The sequence below is a fragment of the Coenobita brevimanus genome, chromosome 107 (assembly GCF_032717465.1).
Source record: "Coenobita brevimanus isolate Jiangsu-jjx chromosome 107, ASM3271746v2, whole genome shotgun sequence".
Classification (NCBI taxonomy): domain Eukaryota; kingdom Metazoa; phylum Arthropoda; class Malacostraca; order Decapoda; family Coenobitidae; genus Coenobita; species Coenobita brevimanus.
In genome coordinates, this window is record NC_137060.1 from 21,971,740 (window position 1) to 21,992,018 (window position 20,279).

Sequence of the window (20,279 nt, forward strand, 5' to 3'; positions counted from 1 at the left end):
CAATTAAGAGACAGCCCACCCATTGTACAACCCACACCACACGTTATAGATAAGGAAACAAATACGGAGTTTCGGATGATGAGTGGGAAACCCCTTCAGGACGTTGAGAGTATCGACTTCGCAGCTGCCTTAAATACGTATGCCAATATACTTAACAGGGTTCACCGGTCCGGTCATACATATTCTACCATTCCCTCACATAACGATAAACTCGTACAAGTTGAATTAACAGGGCAATCATTAAATATGAATCAAGAAACAAATACTGCTGATCTAAAAACCACACCTCACGTTTTTGTGTATCACGAGGATAAGACTGCCCCAAAATTCTCTGGCACAGACAAGGATCGCATTGATGTCATTTCATTAATCAGTCAGTGCGAACAAATGTTCATCAAGCGCCACATACTAGATGAACAAGAGAAAATTGCTATTTTTTCATCTTGCATAAGCCAGGAAAGATGTCCAGCAAGCAATTTATTGCGCTCCGATAAGCTACATCGTGCTAGGACATATGATGAATTTAAAACTGAATTTCTGAAGAAATTTTCTGGAGGTATGAACTTCTTGCAGGTATAATTCCAGAATTACATAAAATTGTAGATCTTGTAAGGGAGCACACTACAAACCATGTGCTCAGTGAAATAACTGCTGATGTCTCCACAATCAAGAGAACCCTATTAGCTACTCTGGAGAATTCTAAGTGGATAACAGATGATGGAAAGATGTCCCCAGACCTCGTCGTGGACATCATTGGTTATGTAGCTGCCTTGTGTAAATTACCTGATAGAACCCTTAAGATCGCCAAAACAATCGCCGTACATCCCTGGAATGTGCTTACTAGACTTAATGAACGAGGTAGAGATGCAGTGCAGTAAAGCAGGTGTGGTCGACACACATGCACATTCTGGTAGAATCAGGGTACCTGAGACAGTATCAGCTGTGAAAACATCAACACCGACCCCAAACAGAGAACAAAATCGATCGCGACCTGAAATGAGGCAGCCCAAACAAACAAAGACGCCTAGACCTCGTTCCCACACGCCTTCCTATAGGCAGTTTCATAAGTTTTCGCGCAGCCCGAGCAGGTCTCGCGCTATAAACAACACTTTTTATGGGAAATCACCTCGTAGGTCACAGTCAAGGGATAGGTCCATTCTGTGTCATTACTGTGCAAAACCAGGACACACAAGGTATGAATGCTTTATCAAGGCAAAAGAGGATAATCAAAAGACACGATTCTACTACAATTAGAGAACACTAGAGATCATTTCCGGGCACTTATGCAAGGAATTTCGAATGCTGGTGATGGCAAGATCACAAATGACTTACTCCCAGTTCATGAGCTACGTCAGATAGTTAGTCAAGGCATACATAAACATAAATTGAAGCCATTGTTCCGCAGTAGGGAATTTATGCAATATTACCCGTACTTGGAAGCAACACTAACACCAACGTCAGTGATAGTTCATGTACCATTCATCACGGAAGACCTGTTCACAGTATACCAAATACACCCCTTCCCCTATAGAAACAACAACACTTTAGTCATCATCAACATCAACACAGACACCGAACTCATCATGGTCTCCAAGAGACGAGACACTGTCACTTTCGCAAGTGAGTCAACGATTGAGCAGAAAGTGCCGCACATCCTTACATGCTGTTCATCTTTGTCCTGCGTACATTTTCACGTTTCAGCCTACTGATACGGTCCCTTGTGAAATGGCTATCATCAGCAATAACAATATTCATCATCATTGCAACTTCACTTTTGCTCCAGATAAACTTGTACACCATCAACGCATTGGACACTCGCAGTTTTTTTATTTCCCTCATAACACATCAGTTTACATAGTCTGTCCAGATATACCACCATCTCATACATCAGCCTCAGGATTATACATAGCACCAGACTACTGTGCGGTATTTACACCATCCATGTCTACTTTTTCCACCATCAATCACTACGCCATTATCAACCATACACACAAACATTTCCACCCACTGCCTGATATGAACTTAAACATGAGCACAAGTATTAAGTTGACTTCACCTAAGTTTGAAACTATGCAACTGATCAATGAAACAATGAAGCCCTGGGAAGATTTGAGTTTGAGTATGTTCAACCCATATTATGTTTATAGCCCAGCACCTACTGTCTTTATAATTATCTGCATTGTGGTTGCAGTATTGCTGTTGGCCATGCACAGAATGCATGCAAGAATTGCTAATTTGGAGTCATTGTTTAGTGGGGGGAGAGTTAACATCACAGTTAACCACCCTGAATGAAGTGTATATATTTTGTATATAGTATTAATTATATATAAAAAAAAAAAAAATAATAATAATAATAATAATAATAATAATAACACAAAGAAGAATGACCCATATATGACAAACCAGTACCATTATCTTTGAATGAAATATTAATAACTCTTACAATAATCTTAATTTTAAACTATTTTTATTCTTGCATGTATGCAATTCACTATAATAACCCAAGTACATACTGTATTACAGTTAAATAATTTACTTTAATGCATTTATTCCAATATGTATTCAACTTATTTAAAATGTAATATTACTGAATAATCACTATTTACTATGAATAATATATGTATACAATATTCATACAATTATGTTACTTTACAATATTATGTATTTCACTTAATTAGCTTATAAGTTCATTATAATGTGTATGTAGTATGTATTAATATATTATAACTATTAAATGTCGATGGTACGCCATTTTCGCGCTGCCGAGCAAATATAGGACTACATAATAGATAGATAAATAAATAGATAGATAGAGAGACAGATAGAAGCAGGAAGTCAAATGATGAGAAGGTGTTGTGTTTGCGAGAAGCGAGCAGCGCTAAACGCTTACACGGAGGAAAGCTGACGACAGCGGCCAGTAAGGAGATGATGCAGTTAGCTGTCAGCAGTCCTCTCGTGAGAAAGTTCTGTTGCCATGAGGAACATACGTGACACACACACCCTACTACACCAGATTTTAGGAAAGAGAGTTTAGAAGGAGACAAGCGACCCTAGAGAGAGGTCGAGACGGAGATTAGCCTTAGAACAGAGAGAGAGAGAGAGATAGCGAGACAGGGAGGTAGCTACCCAGGACTTATACTATTATACCTGTTTAATATTTCCAAGACAAATAAAAATAGTCCCATACTATTCTTTACCTCTCCTGTCACTACATGACATCTGGTGGGGAAACTACTACAAGATATAAAAGCCGCTCGACCACAAGTCTAAAATATACTTCTCTACAAGTAACTACAAAGTCTTTATGACATCAGAACTTTTAGTTGCTCAGACAAAGAACAAAGACCCTTACAATTCCATTGCAGAATGTCAGAATGGAACATTACCTGCTAACATCAGAAGCCCCAACCTTTCCATTACACAGTTTGAAAGATGAAGGCACGTTTGGTATCAGGGTGCAATGTCAGACAACGGCTCCTCATGGACTTGTCAACATTGGATTTGGTGACTGGAACCTTAGTAGTTTCAGACGAAACAGACACAGGTTTTTGTTGCCTTGGGAGGGGATGGGCAGCTGTATCAGATGCTACAGGGGGGTCAGAGACAGAAGGTAAAGGAGAGATATCCATCGAACGGTCGTCAGCTGGACAGTCCTCATCAAGATTTGAGAACTTATTGGATAGTGGAACACCACCAGTATCCACAGGGGGAGAAGAGTTCCTGGACCTCTTACAACGAGGAGGACAAGTGAAGTCATTGTCAGCCTTAGCATTCGTTGTACGAGAGTGCTCCCCCACAGAGGGAGCAACTGCACTCTGCTTTCTGATGGCCTTTGAAGGACAAGGTGACAATGACATTGCTTGAGAGTGCTTCCCCACAGAGGGAGGAACCACATGCCACTTACTGATGGCCTTTGAAGTATGAGGTGACAATGATTGGGCAGAGGACGACCGAGAAAAGGAGGGGCCCTTACCAGAGACAACACCAGTATCACAGAGGGCTTTGGATGAATGCAAATCTGAAGAAGTTGAAAGACCAACAGAATACTTGTCACCAGATGCTGGAAGAGGCTTCGCGGATGCCTGAGGGTCATTTGGCTTAGTGCTGATAGTAGTAGTGTGAGCAAGTTGAGGGGACTGTCCATCAGAATGAGGGGATCGAAACCCTTGAACGACACTTGAAAATTTGGAGCTAGGGTGTTTGTGGGCCGTCAACAACCGATGCCGAACACTTCTATAGCTGATATGCTCATTATCTGCGAGTGCAATGATATCCTGCTCGAACAGGTACCACAGGCACGTTTTTGAATTCGGGGAGTGATCACCACCACAATGCTTGCAGAACTTAGAGTCAGAGCATGATTCAGGGTCATGACTGGCAGAACAAGTGAAGCATAACTTCTGACTTTTGCAGGAGTCCTTAACATGACCATATTCGAAACAGTTATAGCACTGTGTTGGCCTATGGCGAAACTTCTCTCCATGAAACCTCAGATGTCTGATTTTGATGTAGTCCAGCAGATGAGGTGATGAAAATGTCAGACAAATAGCGGAATTTGCTCCTTTCAGCTTCTTTACCTCAGTTACATTCACAGGGCAATGACGCAGTATCTCTTCATCCTCAAAGTCACAAAGATCACTCCTGTAAATGACTCCTTTACCAGTGTTGAAGGTTTTATGTGGGAAGACAGACTCAAGAACCGAGTCAGGAGATGGAGTAAATTTAGACAAAAGGGCGGCCTGTGTGTCATTCCCCGCTTTAACTAACAAATTCCTCCCATACCTCTTCAAATTCCCCTCAGGGATATTTCCTATTTTCCTCTCGAGGCATTCAGATCATTTGATAAAATTATTGTGTCCGTCCCTGTATGTGACGACATGCCAGTATGGCCTAGGGACGTCTCTAGGAATGTCACGAATGCCGTCCTCATCCTCAAAAGGCTTAGGTATAAAGTCAAAGTCATTATCAGACAGATTTGCTACACTGAAAAGTTTAGCCTTGCATCTAAGTGACACAGTATCTTCATCAAAAGCTCAAAGAGCAACCAATGCAGAAGCGCTCTCACAGAAGGTAACAGGCATCAAATGAAGCTCCATCCTGGCACAAAATCAACCTTAACCTGCTCATGACACCAAAAGGCCTCATGGCAGCATAAAGAGTATCATATGCAATAGCTTCCCGGATTCCAGCACAGAAAAGCACCCTTAAATGCGGGTTTTCACAGGCAGGGGAGTCATAGGCGTGGCCGTGTGGGGGGGGGGGATTCGTTCCCACACCCCTCCACCCATCATGGAGCCCAACAAGGGGAGGTCAGATGCCAGGGAAAACACCACTGGCGACCCCAGTGGTAGTGGGAGAGTATATGCAGGTAACCACTGGGGGACTCAGATGAGGGCGACCCCAGGACGATAGGAACCACCAGGCCCCCCAGTGCCCACTTGACCCTAGCCAACACATAACCAGCCGATTGACCTGGTCAGGCCCAACCAGGCCGCCTGACTAACCAGAATAAGGGACCAACGAGGTATATTGCTAGCTGCAGGGCGCATCGTGCAGCATCACTCAACCCCCAGGACTCCTGTCTCCCAGCATTATGGGACGCCACGCACGGCAAACACTTGGGGAGGCGACAGTCCCACCCTAGAATACAAGTGGGCAGGGACTAACATCACCAGCAGGCCTCCTCCACCAATTTAAGGCATCTTTCCTATCACAACCTTCTTTCCGATCATCAGTATGGGTTCCGTCAGGGACGCTCCACTGGCGATCTTCTCACCTACCTTTCAGACTCCTGGTCATCCTCCTTTCGGGACTTTGGCGAAAGCTTTGCCATTGCACTTGACATCTCAAAGGCTTTCGATCGAGTCTGGCATAAATTTTTAATTTCCAAACTGCCCTCCTACGGTTTCTATCCTTCTATCTGTGCCTTCATCGCTAGCTTCCTTTCTGGTCGTTCTATAGCCGCTGTTGTAGACGGCCATTGTTCTTCTCCTAGATCTATCAACAGTGGTGTTCCTCAGGGCTCTGTCCTATCACCAACTCTCTTCCTTTTATTCATCAATGATCTTCTAAGCTGTACATCTAACCCTATCCACTCATACGCTGATGACTCCACCCTTCACCTTTCCATTCGGTTCCCGCAACGCCCATCTCAACAGTTACTTCAAGAAACAAGGGATGAGGCTATGGCACACCTAATGTCTGACTTGGCTTGTATCGCTGACTGGGGTAAAAATAATATGGTTGTCTTTAATGCATCTAAGACTCAGTTCTTACACCTATCAACCCGACAAAATCTTCCACAGGTATACCCATTAATGTTTAATAATATTCAGCTTAATCCTGCATCATCCTTGAACATGCTTGGGGTTTCATTTACTCAGGACTTATCTTGGAAAGATCATATTACATCTCTTGTAAAATCTGCTTCCAAGAGATTGGGTGTGCTAAGCCGACTCCGCTCTTTCTTTACCCCTGCACAATTGTTGACTCTATACAGAGGTTTTATCCGCCCCTGTGTGGAGTACAACTCTCATGTGTGGGGAGGCTCCCCACCTACAGCTCTTCTCAATAGGGTGGAGTCAAAGGCTTTTCGTCTCATTAACTCTCCTCTTCTTACTGACTCTCTTCAACCTCTGTCTCTTCGCCGCACTGTTGCATCTTTATCTCTTTTCTATCGCTACTTTAATGGTCACTGCTCCTCTGAACTGTCTGCTTGCATTCCTCCACCTCTACGACGGGCGCGTAGCACCCGTCTGGCAGCAAACTCTCATCCCTTTTCTGTCCAACTCTCTAATGCAAGAGTTAACCGTTACTCCCAGTCTTTCATTTATGCAACAGGTCAGCTCTGGAACTGTCTCCCTCTGTCTGTATTTCCTGCTGCCTATGGTCTCCAGTCTTTCAAACGCAGTGTGTCCAGGCATCTCAAAATGATCGGATCTTGAATTTGGCTCTCTATTGTATTTTTTTTTTCTCTTGGAAGGAACTGTTACTGCGGGCCATGGCCTTTGGTTCCTTCTTCCTCGCATAAAAAAAAAAAAAAAAAAGTGATGTGGGGGGTGCTTGGTCCACAAGACCGACAAATGCTGAACCCTACGAAGGTAGGCATGCCTCCAAAGTAAATGGCACTGCCAGCCACGCTTCAAGCCCCGCCACCATGTCAAGGTGACCCCCCTCAGCGGGGGTGAAAGCTTTGCCATTGCACTTGACATCTCGAAGGCTTTCAATCGAGTCTGGGATAAATTTATAACTCTCAAGCTGCCTCATACCAGTTTCTATCCTTCTGTCTGTGCCTTCATCTCTGTCTTCCTTTCTGGTCATTCTATACCTGCTGTTGTAGACGGCCACCATTCCTCTCTTACAGGTATCAATAGTGATGTTCCTCCGGACTCAGTCCTATCACAAACTCTCTTCCTTCTATTTTTCAGCGACCTAAGCTGTACTGTATATACATCTCGGCCCATTCACTCATACACTGATGACTCCGTCCTTCACCCTTCCATTCGCTTCCCAGAACGTCCATCTCAGCAGTTACTTTAACAAACAGGAGATGAAGCTATGGCACACCTAATGTCTGAATTGACTCATATCTCTGATTGGGGTAAATATGTTTTTGTTTTTGATGCTTCAGAAGCCCAGTTCTTACATTACTCATCAAAAGCTTCCACAGGGGTATCCTATAAGTTTTAACAAAATGCAACTCATTCCTGCGTCATCTTTAAACATACTTGGGGTTTCATTATCGTGGGGTTTATCTTGGAAAGATTATATTACTTCTCTTGTAAAATCTGCTTCCAAGAGATTAGGTGTGCTAATCCTACTCCATGCCTTCGATCCATCTTTACAGTTTTGACTTTATACAGGGGTTTTATTTGACCCTGTGTAGAGTACAACTCTCATGTGTGGGGAGGTTCCCCACATACAGCTTATCTCAACAAGGTGGAGTCAAAGGCTTTTCATCTTATTGAGTCTCCTCCTCTTATTGGTTCCCTTCAACTTCTGCCTCATCGCCACACTGTTGCATCTCTACCTCTTTTCACTGTTCCACTGAACCATCTGCTTGCATCCCACCACCACTACATCAGGTGCATAGCACACATCTAGCATCAATCTCTCATCCTTTTTTTGTCCAATTCTCTAATGCAAGAGTTGACCATTATTCCCAATCCTTCATGCATGCAACAGATCAACATTGGAACTGTCTTCCCATTTCTTTTTTCCTATTGGCTATGACCCCCAGTCTTTCAAATGCAGTGTGTCCAGGTATCTCAAAAGGAACAGATCTTGTATTATGCTCTCTGTTATCATGTTTTTGTTTTTTCTTGGAGGGAATAATCTTGCAGGCTTCTCAACTTTAGTTCCTTCTTCCTTACTGTACCTTTTAAAAAAAAAGTTCCTCTCCCCATTTTATTTTTTCAATATATTCCTTTTCTCTAACCTATGAGAAATAAGAAGGGCAATCCAAGATTGCAAACTTTCCTCCTAGGCTTGAACATTCTGAATCACCAGATCCGGAATGTTTCTTGGATCCAGATCAAACATGGGTGTATGGTAGATCTTATAGTGATGTTATCTTGTGAGATTTATGCAAGCATGGTAGGCATTGTTTATCGAGTTAGAAACAAATACGTGTAAATTGCCACTATCTCGCTTTTTTTTTTTTTTTAATTCCTGAATCTAGATGATGATCTGAATCACCACCAAAATCTAACGTATTGTTTATTGGGCCATATGTAACCCCTCCAAAACATTTCAGCAAAATCCTTTCATAACTTTTCGAGTAATCCTGCTAACAGGCAAACAGACCAACATCAGCAAAAACATAACCTTGGCAAAGGTGGTTATAATCTGCTGTTTAGCCATCTCAGCTCTAAATTATTTGTTCTAAATGCTTTTGAAGGGATATATCTATCTTGGCCCTTGTGTATCATATTTATTAATCCATCATACTTCTCACTGACTGAGCGGCTACTTGGTACCGGACCTGAGTTAATATCTGAGACCTGAAATACACTTCCTCCTAAGTCTGGCTCCTCACCTATGACCTAAGCTACCCCAGTGACCTCATGTACACTCCCATCATTTTCCTGTCCATCACATATGACCTGAGATTCCCCAGTGACCTGGCTTTCCCTGAAGTAACCAGTTTGCCCATGGATTATGGTTTTAAAATAAGCTCTTAGTCTGGTAGAATCTTCTAGAAGTTAATTTCAAGTGGGAGAATGGCTTTCAATAGATCAGACACCCAAAATAAATTTAAACTTAATTTCTTCATAATCACTATTTCCAAGTCGTCTGCCAATATTTATATCATTATTGATGACTTCTCTGTTAGAGTAAATAAATCTAGTATATTATTACCATTTGTGAGCTCCCTAACCCCCAAAGTCCTAACAGGATCAATCGATCCATTTTCAGGATTACACAAGATACTGAATGTGATAGATAGAGGGGCTTTTGGGAAAAACTGCTGACACTAGGCTTCGGCCCAATTGTGACGTATGTCGATGCAAACCAATGAGAACTACTCGTAAATCGTGAGCAGGGAGGAGGGAGGATCTGGGCCCATACCCATGGTGGGGGGAGGTGATTCTGCCACTGCCCTCTCGACGCCTTCCTCTACCCCAATATCTCTGTGCCCTCTCCCCCTGCCTCGCCTCTGACCGCCTCCTGCTCCCTCTCTCCCCCTCCCCCACCGTCCTCCATCACGCCGCCATGGTTTCCTCCCCCTTTCCCCCCTCCCTGTCATCCTGGGGAGGGTTATATCCCCTTACCCACCCTCCACACCCCTGTACTCTCTCTCTCTCCGTCCTCTTTGTCTTGTGGTGGCTGTCTCCCACCTCTATACCCCTGTACCACCTCTCCAGGCCTCTCCCCATCCCCATCCCTCACCCCCTGTAGTATGCCGTCCACTTACAACCCACCTCCCTCACCTAGTGTATTATACGTCATTGTTATTATTCATGTCGCGTGTTTTCATTTAACACCAGATTATAGTTTGTGTAATTGTATTCACGAAACATGGAATGTATGTTTTTCGTTTTTTTTTTTTTTTTTTTTTTTTATGAATCTCCGTAAGGTTTCCTGTAAATGTTAGTCATGTTTGTTTTTTATAATAGTAAATTATGTATTTGTGTATTTGTCTTTCTCTTACACCATTATCATTATTTTGCATGCTTTAGCTATTTTTTCTCTTTGAAATTCGTACAGCTACTTGATTTGACAGCTCTAAGGGGAGGGGAGGGGGGGGAAGGGTTAAGGGGAGAGGGGTGAGAGGAAGTGAGTGCTGGAGTGTGTAACACAAAAAAAAAAGATTTTGCATGCTTTTGCTCTTTTTTTTTTTTTTTGACAGCTACACAGCTATGAGGAAAGGGGACGAAGGGGAGGGAATGTGGGTAGGAGAAAAGTGTTGGGGGGGAAGGGTGTTTGGAGTGAGTGAGGAACACCGACATAATTATTTGGCATGCTATTGTTTGAGAAAAAAAAAAAAAAAAAAAAAAGGAGCTGGAAAATTTTGAAGGGGTGTAGGGGGGGAGGAGGTTAGGGAGGGAGGGAAGGAAGAGAGGAAGGGTGATAGGAGTGGGTGAGGAAGGTCATGGGAGGAGAGGAATGAGGGAGGAATGGTGTGGGAACGCACAGAAAAACTGGAGTCGCCGCGCCTGGAAGTTTAACTTTTTTCAACTTTGACGAGCTATAGCTCATGAACCAGTTGGTCTAAAATGCTCTGGTTTGCGGCATAAGGTGTGTAAATTCAAGCTCTAAACCTTGGGCATAACACTTTTTACTTCTGTAAGAGTCAAAGAATCGGTTCCATATACAGATTTTCACGCCGGTATGGTCGATCGAATTGCATATCCTAGGGGCCAGTATACTGTACTGATAGAGGAAATTATCCTGTACTGCCTCCAGAATTTCCTATGACCCATCATCCTCTGTTTGATTTCGCCAGTCTGTCCTTGGCAGGTTAAGATTCCCTACAATAATTGCCAAGCTGGACGTTAACACTTTCCTATTTTCATCCCAAAGGTATTTACTATGTGCTGTACTTAATTTCAGAGATCTGTAAATAAGCTTATAAGACTAATTTTTCACCATGTTGTTACTAATTTCAACCCAGATAGGTTTCGTATCCCGATCAATTTTATTATTGTTTTTACAGATACAGTTTCATGAATCCTTCACATAAATTGCTACCTCACCCCTCTTTCGTCCAAGATGGTATGACCAAAAAACATTATAGCCCTTTATCTGATTTGCTAAAAATTCTTGGGTTTCTGTATTCACCTAAGTTTCACTAACAACGGCAACGTCTACTTTCCCTATAAATTAAAACCCTCAGTTCATCCTTTTTTTTTTTTAAATGTAAATTCCTACTGTTAGTGTAGCCACTTTGAGGTTATTACAGCTACTTATGCTTCAACACTGGGATTTACTTTTTTATTGTTTTTATTAACAACTGTGAAACTGTTTACTTTGTTAATATAACTATTCTTATACCATCACTTATCAGTCCCCTATTATTGCTTGTTCTCTCCTCTGTCATTGCCTGCTTATTTTGAGGTGCCTGAGTGCATGCACCTACATTAACAGTTAAACTTTTTTTTTTAATTATTATTTCTTCAAGTTTCAATGCATCTACCTGAATCTGATGATAAAGATCTCTAAGTGGAATTGTTATAACTTCCTCTACATCTAACTTTCAACATCGAAAAAGAAAAACTAACTCCTTATCATTCTATGGTCCTAGGTAGGGCAGTAACTCCCTATCTACTAAGGCAAGTCCATCCCAACTATACACGGCGCCGTCCATAAAACAGGTCCCAGCTGCCGATGAAAGCATTAGCTCTGCAATACCATTCTAGACGGCAGTCAAAACCTATCCCCCTGCTCAGCCATTCTGCTCCAGCTCCCCACCTAGGCAAAACACCAAGTACTACGGGAGTCTCTCTTTTTTCCCTATCCTTATTCAATCATCCCTGAGCTAGGCAACTATGGCCATACAGTCCCGCTAGGTTACAGGAGCGCACTGTCACTCCCAGCAATGGTGACCTGTCAGAAGCTCGAACTCGCAACCTTGCGATTAGGAGTCGGGCGCTCTACCTCTGAGTCACTGCGCCCCCAACTGATCTTATTTAACATATCCTTGCACTGCTGCCACAGTACCTCACTCCTACGCTTACCAGCATCGTTGCCTTCCGCACTGAGGCGGACAGTGGGTTTATATCCACTGTCCTTCACTAAATTTTAGATTTTTCCTAACATATTGCCAAATGTGGCTCCCGACAGACACACATTTTACTAAACGGAGTGTACAGTTCTCCAACAGGGACATTTTCTTACTTTTCATATTCTTTACAGCATTCCTACGAGAAGTGCCCTCACCCTCCTTCATTTCTACTTCCCTCTCTGCCTTCCCCTCACATCACCATGTAACGTATCAAATGCATTGGTGGTCTTTATCTGCACTTGTTGATAAGGGTGAACTTACTTGCACCCATGTGAACTAGCGTCCAACTGCTATCTTCTCTCTCTCTCTCTCTCTCTCTCGCTTTCTCCTCCAATATCTTCTCTAACAATTCATTCATTTGAGATATCCCGTACCTGAGAACCTGTACCTGCCTTTTTAAATTCAGTACCTCTTCTCTAAATCTACAGCAGAGACGCAGCTTTCAGTAAATGAAACCACCACGCTCACAATAATCACAGCAAAGGGTAAGACAAATTCACAAAATTACTTTGCATACTAAACACCGCAAGTGATACAAAATTGCAACACAATTGCAATAGTTTCCAGCTCTCCCAACACTCTGGATCATTTTTACCATACTAAATCACTACTCACAGCACTTAACCCAGCTCACAAAACAGGAAACTAATCTCCTCAGGTCAGGGGTAAACAAACAACTGTCAGTCGCGGCCTCTGGGGAGGACAGCACATATAGGCTCCTATTTTTTTTTTTTTTTTTTTTCATGATCTCGAGATTAAGGTCATGGGATTAGGTCAAACGTTGACCTTTCAAAATCAACCTAAGCAGATTTTATCAATTTTGACTAAATGTGGGGGACAGGTTGAGGGTATGACAAGAATTAAGTGATTCAGTTTTGAGAACAATCAGTCGAGGTAACATGGCAAGGTCAAAGTTCGATCCGTGGGTGTCATTTTTGACAAAATAACTCAATTTTCATCCGGTTTTAACCACATATGGGGACCAAACGGAGAGTCACGAAAGGACTATACCTACTTTTTTTTTTTTTTTTTTTTAACAACTAGAATAACAGGTCAAAAGTCAAGGTCAAGGAGCAAGATATGCTTCATCTTTTTTTTTTTTTTCTTTTTTCGATTTAGACCAGTCTTTGTGGAGGGGCTGACAATGAAACAAGAATAACAGGATTCAATTTTGAGATCCATCATTCAAAGGTTAAGGTCACAGAGAAAGGTCAGTGGCCAAGGTCACAAAGCAAGGTCAACTCAAACAGTTTTCACAGGATTTGAACCAAACTTCGCAGAAGGCTTAAGAGTTAGGCAAGAACTAAGGGACCCAATTGATAGAACAATCAGTGAAGTGCTGAGGTCACAGGGCAAGGTCATATTTTGATTTAATGTGGCTCAGTGTGAGGAAAATAAACAAATACTATTTAATCGGATGTGGATCAAACTTGTTGGACTGGTTGAGGATCACCAAGGGGTTGATCTGTTGCTCTGAATACTAATAGGTCAAAAGTCAATGTCACATGCAAGGTCAACTTAAACAGTTTATACCCAATGTAGACTAAACTTGGTGGAAGAGTTCAGGTTATATCAGGGATACAGGGACTCGGTTGTGAGAACAAACAGTTAAAGGTCAAGGTGACGGGGAAAGGTCAAAGGTCAAGAGGTCACATGGAAGGTCAAAAGTAAAGAAATCACTGTGAAATGCTAACTCATATAGTTTTGATCTGATGTAAACCAAACTTGGTAGAAGGATTAAGAACTGGGCAAAAATGAAGGGAGACCTAATTGTCAGGACAATCATAGGTCAAAGACACAGCTCAGCCTCAAATTTCGACCTATTGTGTCTTAGTGTGAACCAGATTATTAAAGCACCTTCGATGTGATGTGGACTAAACTGTTGAATTGACTGAGGTTCAGCCAAGAGGTTGACCCAATTTTTTCTAGACCAGTAGGTCAAAGATCAAGGTCACATGCAATATCGCCAGCTTTTATCGGATGTAGACTTATCTTTGTGGACATGTTGTGGTTATAACAAGGAGAGACTCGATTGTGAGAAGTAGTAGTTAAAGATAAAGGTCAAGGGGAAAGGTCAAAGGCCAAGATCACTGGGAAAAGCGAACTTATATAGTTTTTTTCTGATCCGAGCAAAAGTTATTAAGGGTTAAGCAAGAAGGAAGTAACGTAATTATGAGAGTAATCTATCGAAGGTCAGAATCGCAGGGCAAAGTGAAATATCCGACTCTGAGACTATAGTATATATATATATATATATATATATATATATATATATATATATATATATATATAGATAAGAGGAGAAGATGCACTAGGCAGGTTGGTGATGATTGGCTGAATTCAGTATGTCCAAAAAGCATTTACTAACTCAAATTTTCCCCTCAGACATATGTTGTCAATTAATAATGCTAACGAGTTGAGAGATTATGAAGAAAGGTTGCATTCAGCCAATCATCACCAACCTGTCGAGTGCATCTTTGCCTCGATTGAAAAAAAAAAAAAAGAGAAATGTAGTTGGTGGGTATTGGTGTTGCAGGGTCTCTGTACTCGCAGCTCTTAGTGCTCCCTTTAGTTATTTTATTTAACATCTACTGTCGCAACAACTGGCAGGGAAATGTTACTAAATTTTTGATCTTGATTGCCCCTGACCTTCCACAGCTCACGTGCATCAACCTGGCAGTGTGAGTGGCCGAGCCGTGATGGCTGTCAGCTGGGTGGTGTTGATCACGCTGGTTAGAGTCTATTCAGGAAACCTTACTGCCTGGCTCTCTCTTCCCAGGTTTGTATGCTTTTGGTCTTACATCTTCCCGATCAAGAGCGTAGTCTGATCATTCACTTTTAATGCCTTGAACCTGATGTCTTCGCATGTATTTTATTATAACTACCACCAGACGATTATATTCACCTTTCAGTTGACATCTGGTAGTGAATTGGATAGAAATTCTTTAGTCCATATCGTATAAGAAGCCTACTATTTGCTGGACAGATAAAATAAAAATAAAAGGGCGACTATGGTAGTCTAGTTTCAGGCTCCACTTCTTTGAGGAGAGTAATATGGAACATGTTGTTACATTTTTTTTTTACTATTTTACTGGAAAAGCTGACCCCCATTTTGCTTAGCATTTATACTTGCATTGCTAACAGTCACAAGAACAGTTACAGTCACTTGGATTTGGAAATGGCACATGCTTCCCATTGCTTCTTCACACAGAATCCCACGCTTCTGGCCTCTGCTGGGATTCTGTTATCGTTGTAGCCTCAGGCTCACCCGACCATGAACCCAGAGGACTGCATAAAGCTAACCAGTTAAGCCAAATGTTCCCCCTTTTTTTTTTTTTTTTTTTTTTTTCCTGCAGATTTGCCTATGATGTGAAAGTGGAGTGCATGAATCCACCAAGTTCATGTAGTGTGATGCAAAGGACTACATTGAAGTGAGAACACGTATACTGGATTGTTTCTGGCTGGTACTAAGCATGGGATGAAGGAATATTATCTAACCCCAATAAAATTTCTTTAACCCCTCTGCGCTGGCTGATGTGTGTAGCCGTCACGATTCAGAGCACAGAGCGCCGCCAGTTGACGGGATTAGCCAGAAGCATCTTCCCAACACCCTTTGAACTTGCAACCATTTTCTATGACACCCATAGGGTAAGTAGGACCCACAGGTATCCCATGGATGCATTGCTCAGCCTGTACACGAAACTGGGAGAGTGAGGAGCCAAGTCATCATCGTCATCGTTGTCCAGTTCTGTCCCACTGCCGTCAGGGCCGATTGCATCATCGACCCCCGCGAAAGTTCTGCCCTTATTGCCGGGGAAAGAGCTCAGTGACAGTGCCATTGGCTGTGCCTTGGACGACACAGTGTCCTCACGGACACTTAGTGAGAGTATGTCTTCGGAGGACAGGAGTTACCATGTGGAAAGCAAACTCTCTCACCTTCCAACCCCTTCCCACTCTCAGACACCTGAAAAGGCTCTCAAACTCCTGCAGGAGAAGGGTAGGGCCTTCGACAGTGACGAGTTCACTGAGGAGGAGGACGTAGATGAACCGGCACACCAGGCTGGTGAGCATGGAGTTGGTGGTCATCTGCAGAATAAATGCTGATGAACCATCTCACCACCACGCTCGCTTCCTGCTCACCCTCGTCTCGCCCTCGAATGTCCACCTTCACCTCAGCTGAGTATTTCAAGGGCAGAATCACCACAACTGGGCCCTTCGGGAGTGGAATTTTCCACAAGGGCCCCACGTGACGTTAGTAGCAAGCGTCTCCCCAGGGAAGGCCTGCATCAAGTGAGTCATCACCCCCTTATTCCCCCACCTCCCACACCTCTCCCTCTCTTTCCCCCTCACCCCTGCCCTTGGGAGTGCACGCGGGCGTGCATGCACGCAGGAAAAAAGTGCTGCACATGGCAAATGGCCCGCTTTACCAGGTGTGGGTAGAGTGGATACCTTTGTCTGGGAGGATGGAGCAGAATATGAGCCCTCTGTGCCGGTGTGTGATGAGGAAGGGGCACGTGTTCAAGAGGATCAGCTTCCCCTGAGGCACTGGACTATTAGCATTTTTCAGGGCGATATCCACGACTGCAATTATGCAATACCTGGTGGAACAAATAATTTCCACCAGGCTATGTGTGTGCGGTGGCAGGACATGGCTGGCAGTGAAAGCATGCACATGAGGGACTGGCAAACTAAGGAGGTGGGGGAGTTGTGTGTGTGGCTAGCCCTTACCATGTTGATGGCACATGTAATGGAAAATTAGACCTATTTTAACAATGCTCAAGGAGTCATTTTCCAGGATTTTTTGTCCGTTTCAGAAAGTAGTAATTGATGAGTCGCTGGTGTTATTCAGGGGCAGGTTAGCATTTATTCAGTATGTGCCGTCCGTGCGTCACTGCTTTGAGCTAAAATTCTTTGTCCTTTGCGACTGCGAAACTGGATATGTGCTCGATGTGATAGTTTATTTGGCAACGGATGTTGATATACTTAATAACGATCCTCACGGTTTCTCGGCATCAGTCGTGGAAGTGCTGATGGAAAGATACAGTATTTCAATAGGCACCAGATTCTGTACACCGATAATTATTACACTGCCTCGGCAGTGTAATATTTGCTTGAACATGGTACTGGGTCCTGTGGAACTGCTTGGGCTAACAGAATTTCCCTGTATTCCCAGCAAATACCGAGAAAGGAGCCCTTCTTACCAAGAAATGTGGCAACATGTTAGCCCTTCTTTGGCTTGACAAGAGGTAAGTTAACATGTTGTCAACAGTACATACAGGTGTGTTTGAGGAAATGGGAAAAACAGACTACAGGACCAGGAAAGCCGTGTTGAAGGCAGATGCTGTCAACGATTATAATATCAACTTGCAGCTTGTTCATAAATCGGACATGAAAATTGGTGAGGTTGGTTGCCTACGTAAGTCCTGCAGATGGTAAAAGGCGTTTTTACACCTTGATATCGCCGTCCTAAACAGTTTCAGGAAACTTCTCTGTCTATGACAGTGTGAGAGAGCTTGCATGCATACTTCTTGAAGGGTATTCAACTGCACAGGTGCCTGGTGCTAGGGGCGAACGCAAAAAGCACCTAGAGCGGATAGGCTAAGCTCTGCCGAGTATTTCCGGCAACACAGGCTGGTAAGATTGGCCGTACCACAGCAGGTCATCAGGCATACAGGCGGTGCCACGTTTGTAACATGACCAAACACCGTCTCCCAGCTTGAAAACAGACAGCCTACCAACCCATGTGCAGAGTGCAAGATCCCCCTATGCCCCCAAAAGTTTTTGCGAGTATCACTCCGAGCGTGATTACTGAGCAGGTGTGTGGGAAAGTGTAAATAGTATACATGTATGGACTTTTTTTTTTTTAATTAATACGAGTAAGTGAAATGTTAGATATTATAAGTGATTTCTAGAAAGTGCTGTGATAAAAGTGTTTTATAATAAGTTTTACAGGTGCCATGCAATAGGTGTTACTGGTTATTGGTTACTAGTGAAAAAATTATTGGAAATACCTGGAGTTAGCCTACCTGTTACATGAAAGTAAACAATTGTGAACAGGCCAGAAAGAAAATTAGCTCATTGGCTATGACTAAATTTTTTCCCTCGATACTCAGGAAAACAGTGCTGAAGATGTGCGCATAAGCGTATTTGTGATGTGAAGTACAAATAATGTGAGTTGTGTATAACATTTGTAAGATTTTTCACGATGCCCCAGATTAGTACAAATCAGTCTGAAATGTAGTACAAGTAATTACCTCATACTCAACCATACTGAACGAAACAACCACAGCATTTACTTGCTAAAGTGCAATTCCCCGCAATCGTGATGTCAAGTGCAATTATAAGTGTCGTAGTAGAGAGAAATTATTATAATTGATGCAAGAAGTGAGTACAGAAAAACAAAGAGCAATTTTTTTCCACTTACACCTACGGGACATAGTGGCACTATGAAACGGGTGGAAAACCCTTTGGGGAGCCTCATGGACAGGGTGATGACTCAATCTTACGACGGTGAGTAAGGGAAGTCGAGCACTGGGTGGAATTTTCACATTCCATCCAAGGACGCCCGGGCAGTGTTACAGTCACCACTCCTTCATCTTTGTCTGCCGTCATTGTGGTGTCAGGACTCTTAAAATATCATAATACAATATATAACAGCTGGTGGCACACATAATTATGTAAGCTATATATTAAGTGAAAGTCATAGCTAGAGGCCAAAGGAAATGCCATTTGCACATTCTCTTTGGGGAATGTCAGTCAGCACCTCGTGACGCCTGATAGGAAAGTCCCCAAGGATCGAGAGAGTTCTACTCAGCCGTGCAGTACACGTGACACAAGCTTTCCTATACGAGAAAGAAGGAATTAGGAGGCAGAAGGAGACAGGAGAGAGAGCGAGAAGGGAGTCTAGACTCGAGAAAGAAGTATGGTGGAGAAAAAAGGGGCAGGTTTGCGAAGATAGCAAGCATAAAACACACTCACCTCCAAACACTCTTGAGACATACTAAGTGTAAATTTTGAGATATCCCCTAATGAAAAAAATAAACTACAAATTACAAACCCCAGTTCTAATCTTTCTCCTGTCATCGAGTTCAAGTAAACTAAGATTATCTCTTACAAATCAACTCACTGTAGCTACAGCTCGGCTACAACTACGATACAATCAATTACAAGTTTGATATATTATTTTGGTGGCAGCAAACGTACGAACCACGTCTACAAGTCTACGAGTCTACAGTTGATGCGACATTATCAAGACAGAAAACAAACAATACTACAAGTCGAGCCACACGACGCCTTACAACTTTATATTGGCAGTGGTTTGACAATATATTGCTATAACCAATCTTCCAATTTCTACGTCAATCTACAATCAGCGAACCAATGAACTACAACTATCTACGATTGCTACGGAACAAGCAGGCGAGACGATAACCAACATTGTCTCCTAGTTAACATCTTACAGCATGAAACTACAATTTAACGTTGTACATGAAATCACGTACAAATCTACGATCAAGTAAATACAAACGGAGCTGTAGGGAGAACGCTGACTCACAACCCACCACCACATCACCTCCCACCTGACCCGACACTTCTTCCCAACCTTCCCTCCATCTCCACCACCACCACCACCACGCTGATGCAGGGGTGAACAGGTCAGATGACGGCAGCATATACCACGTAGCCCTGACGCAGTCATCTCACTCACCACTTATCTCACTCATCGTTACTCACTCACCATTAGTCACTGTTACTCATTTACTCACCACAGCTACCAGAGTGTGAAGTCGGTGCGTATTAAGCCCTAACTTGTCAGTTGTCGGCGAATCCAAGGTCCGGGGTGATTTTCTGATTATGTATTATACACTTCAATACACATCCACCCTCCAGCACGACAGTCCAGTAACTAAGGGAGAAGGAGCCGTCACGCTCCTCTTCAATTATGTCAGCAAAATCTGAAGCAGGCCAGACCTTAGGTAAGAGATTTAGGTCACGTCCGCCCTACTTAGAGCACTTATAGACTACTGGTAGAACATACTTACAGTATACTTAC

At 42.9% G+C, this 20,279-nt stretch overlaps 1 protein-coding gene across 1 annotated transcript in view; it reads left to right on the forward strand.

Annotated features, from left to right (window-relative positions):
* Positions 1 to 20,279, forward strand: part of LOC145416718 (ionotropic receptor 93a-like) — a 390,485-nt gene that overhangs the window by 182,686 nt on the left and 187,520 nt on the right. The window contains exon 4 of the mRNA XM_080285648.1: positions 14,885 to 15,005. Within this exon, the coding sequence (XP_080141774.1) occupies positions 14,885 to 15,005 (121 nt within the window). The remainder of the gene's footprint in view (positions 1 to 14,884; positions 15,006 to 20,279) is intronic.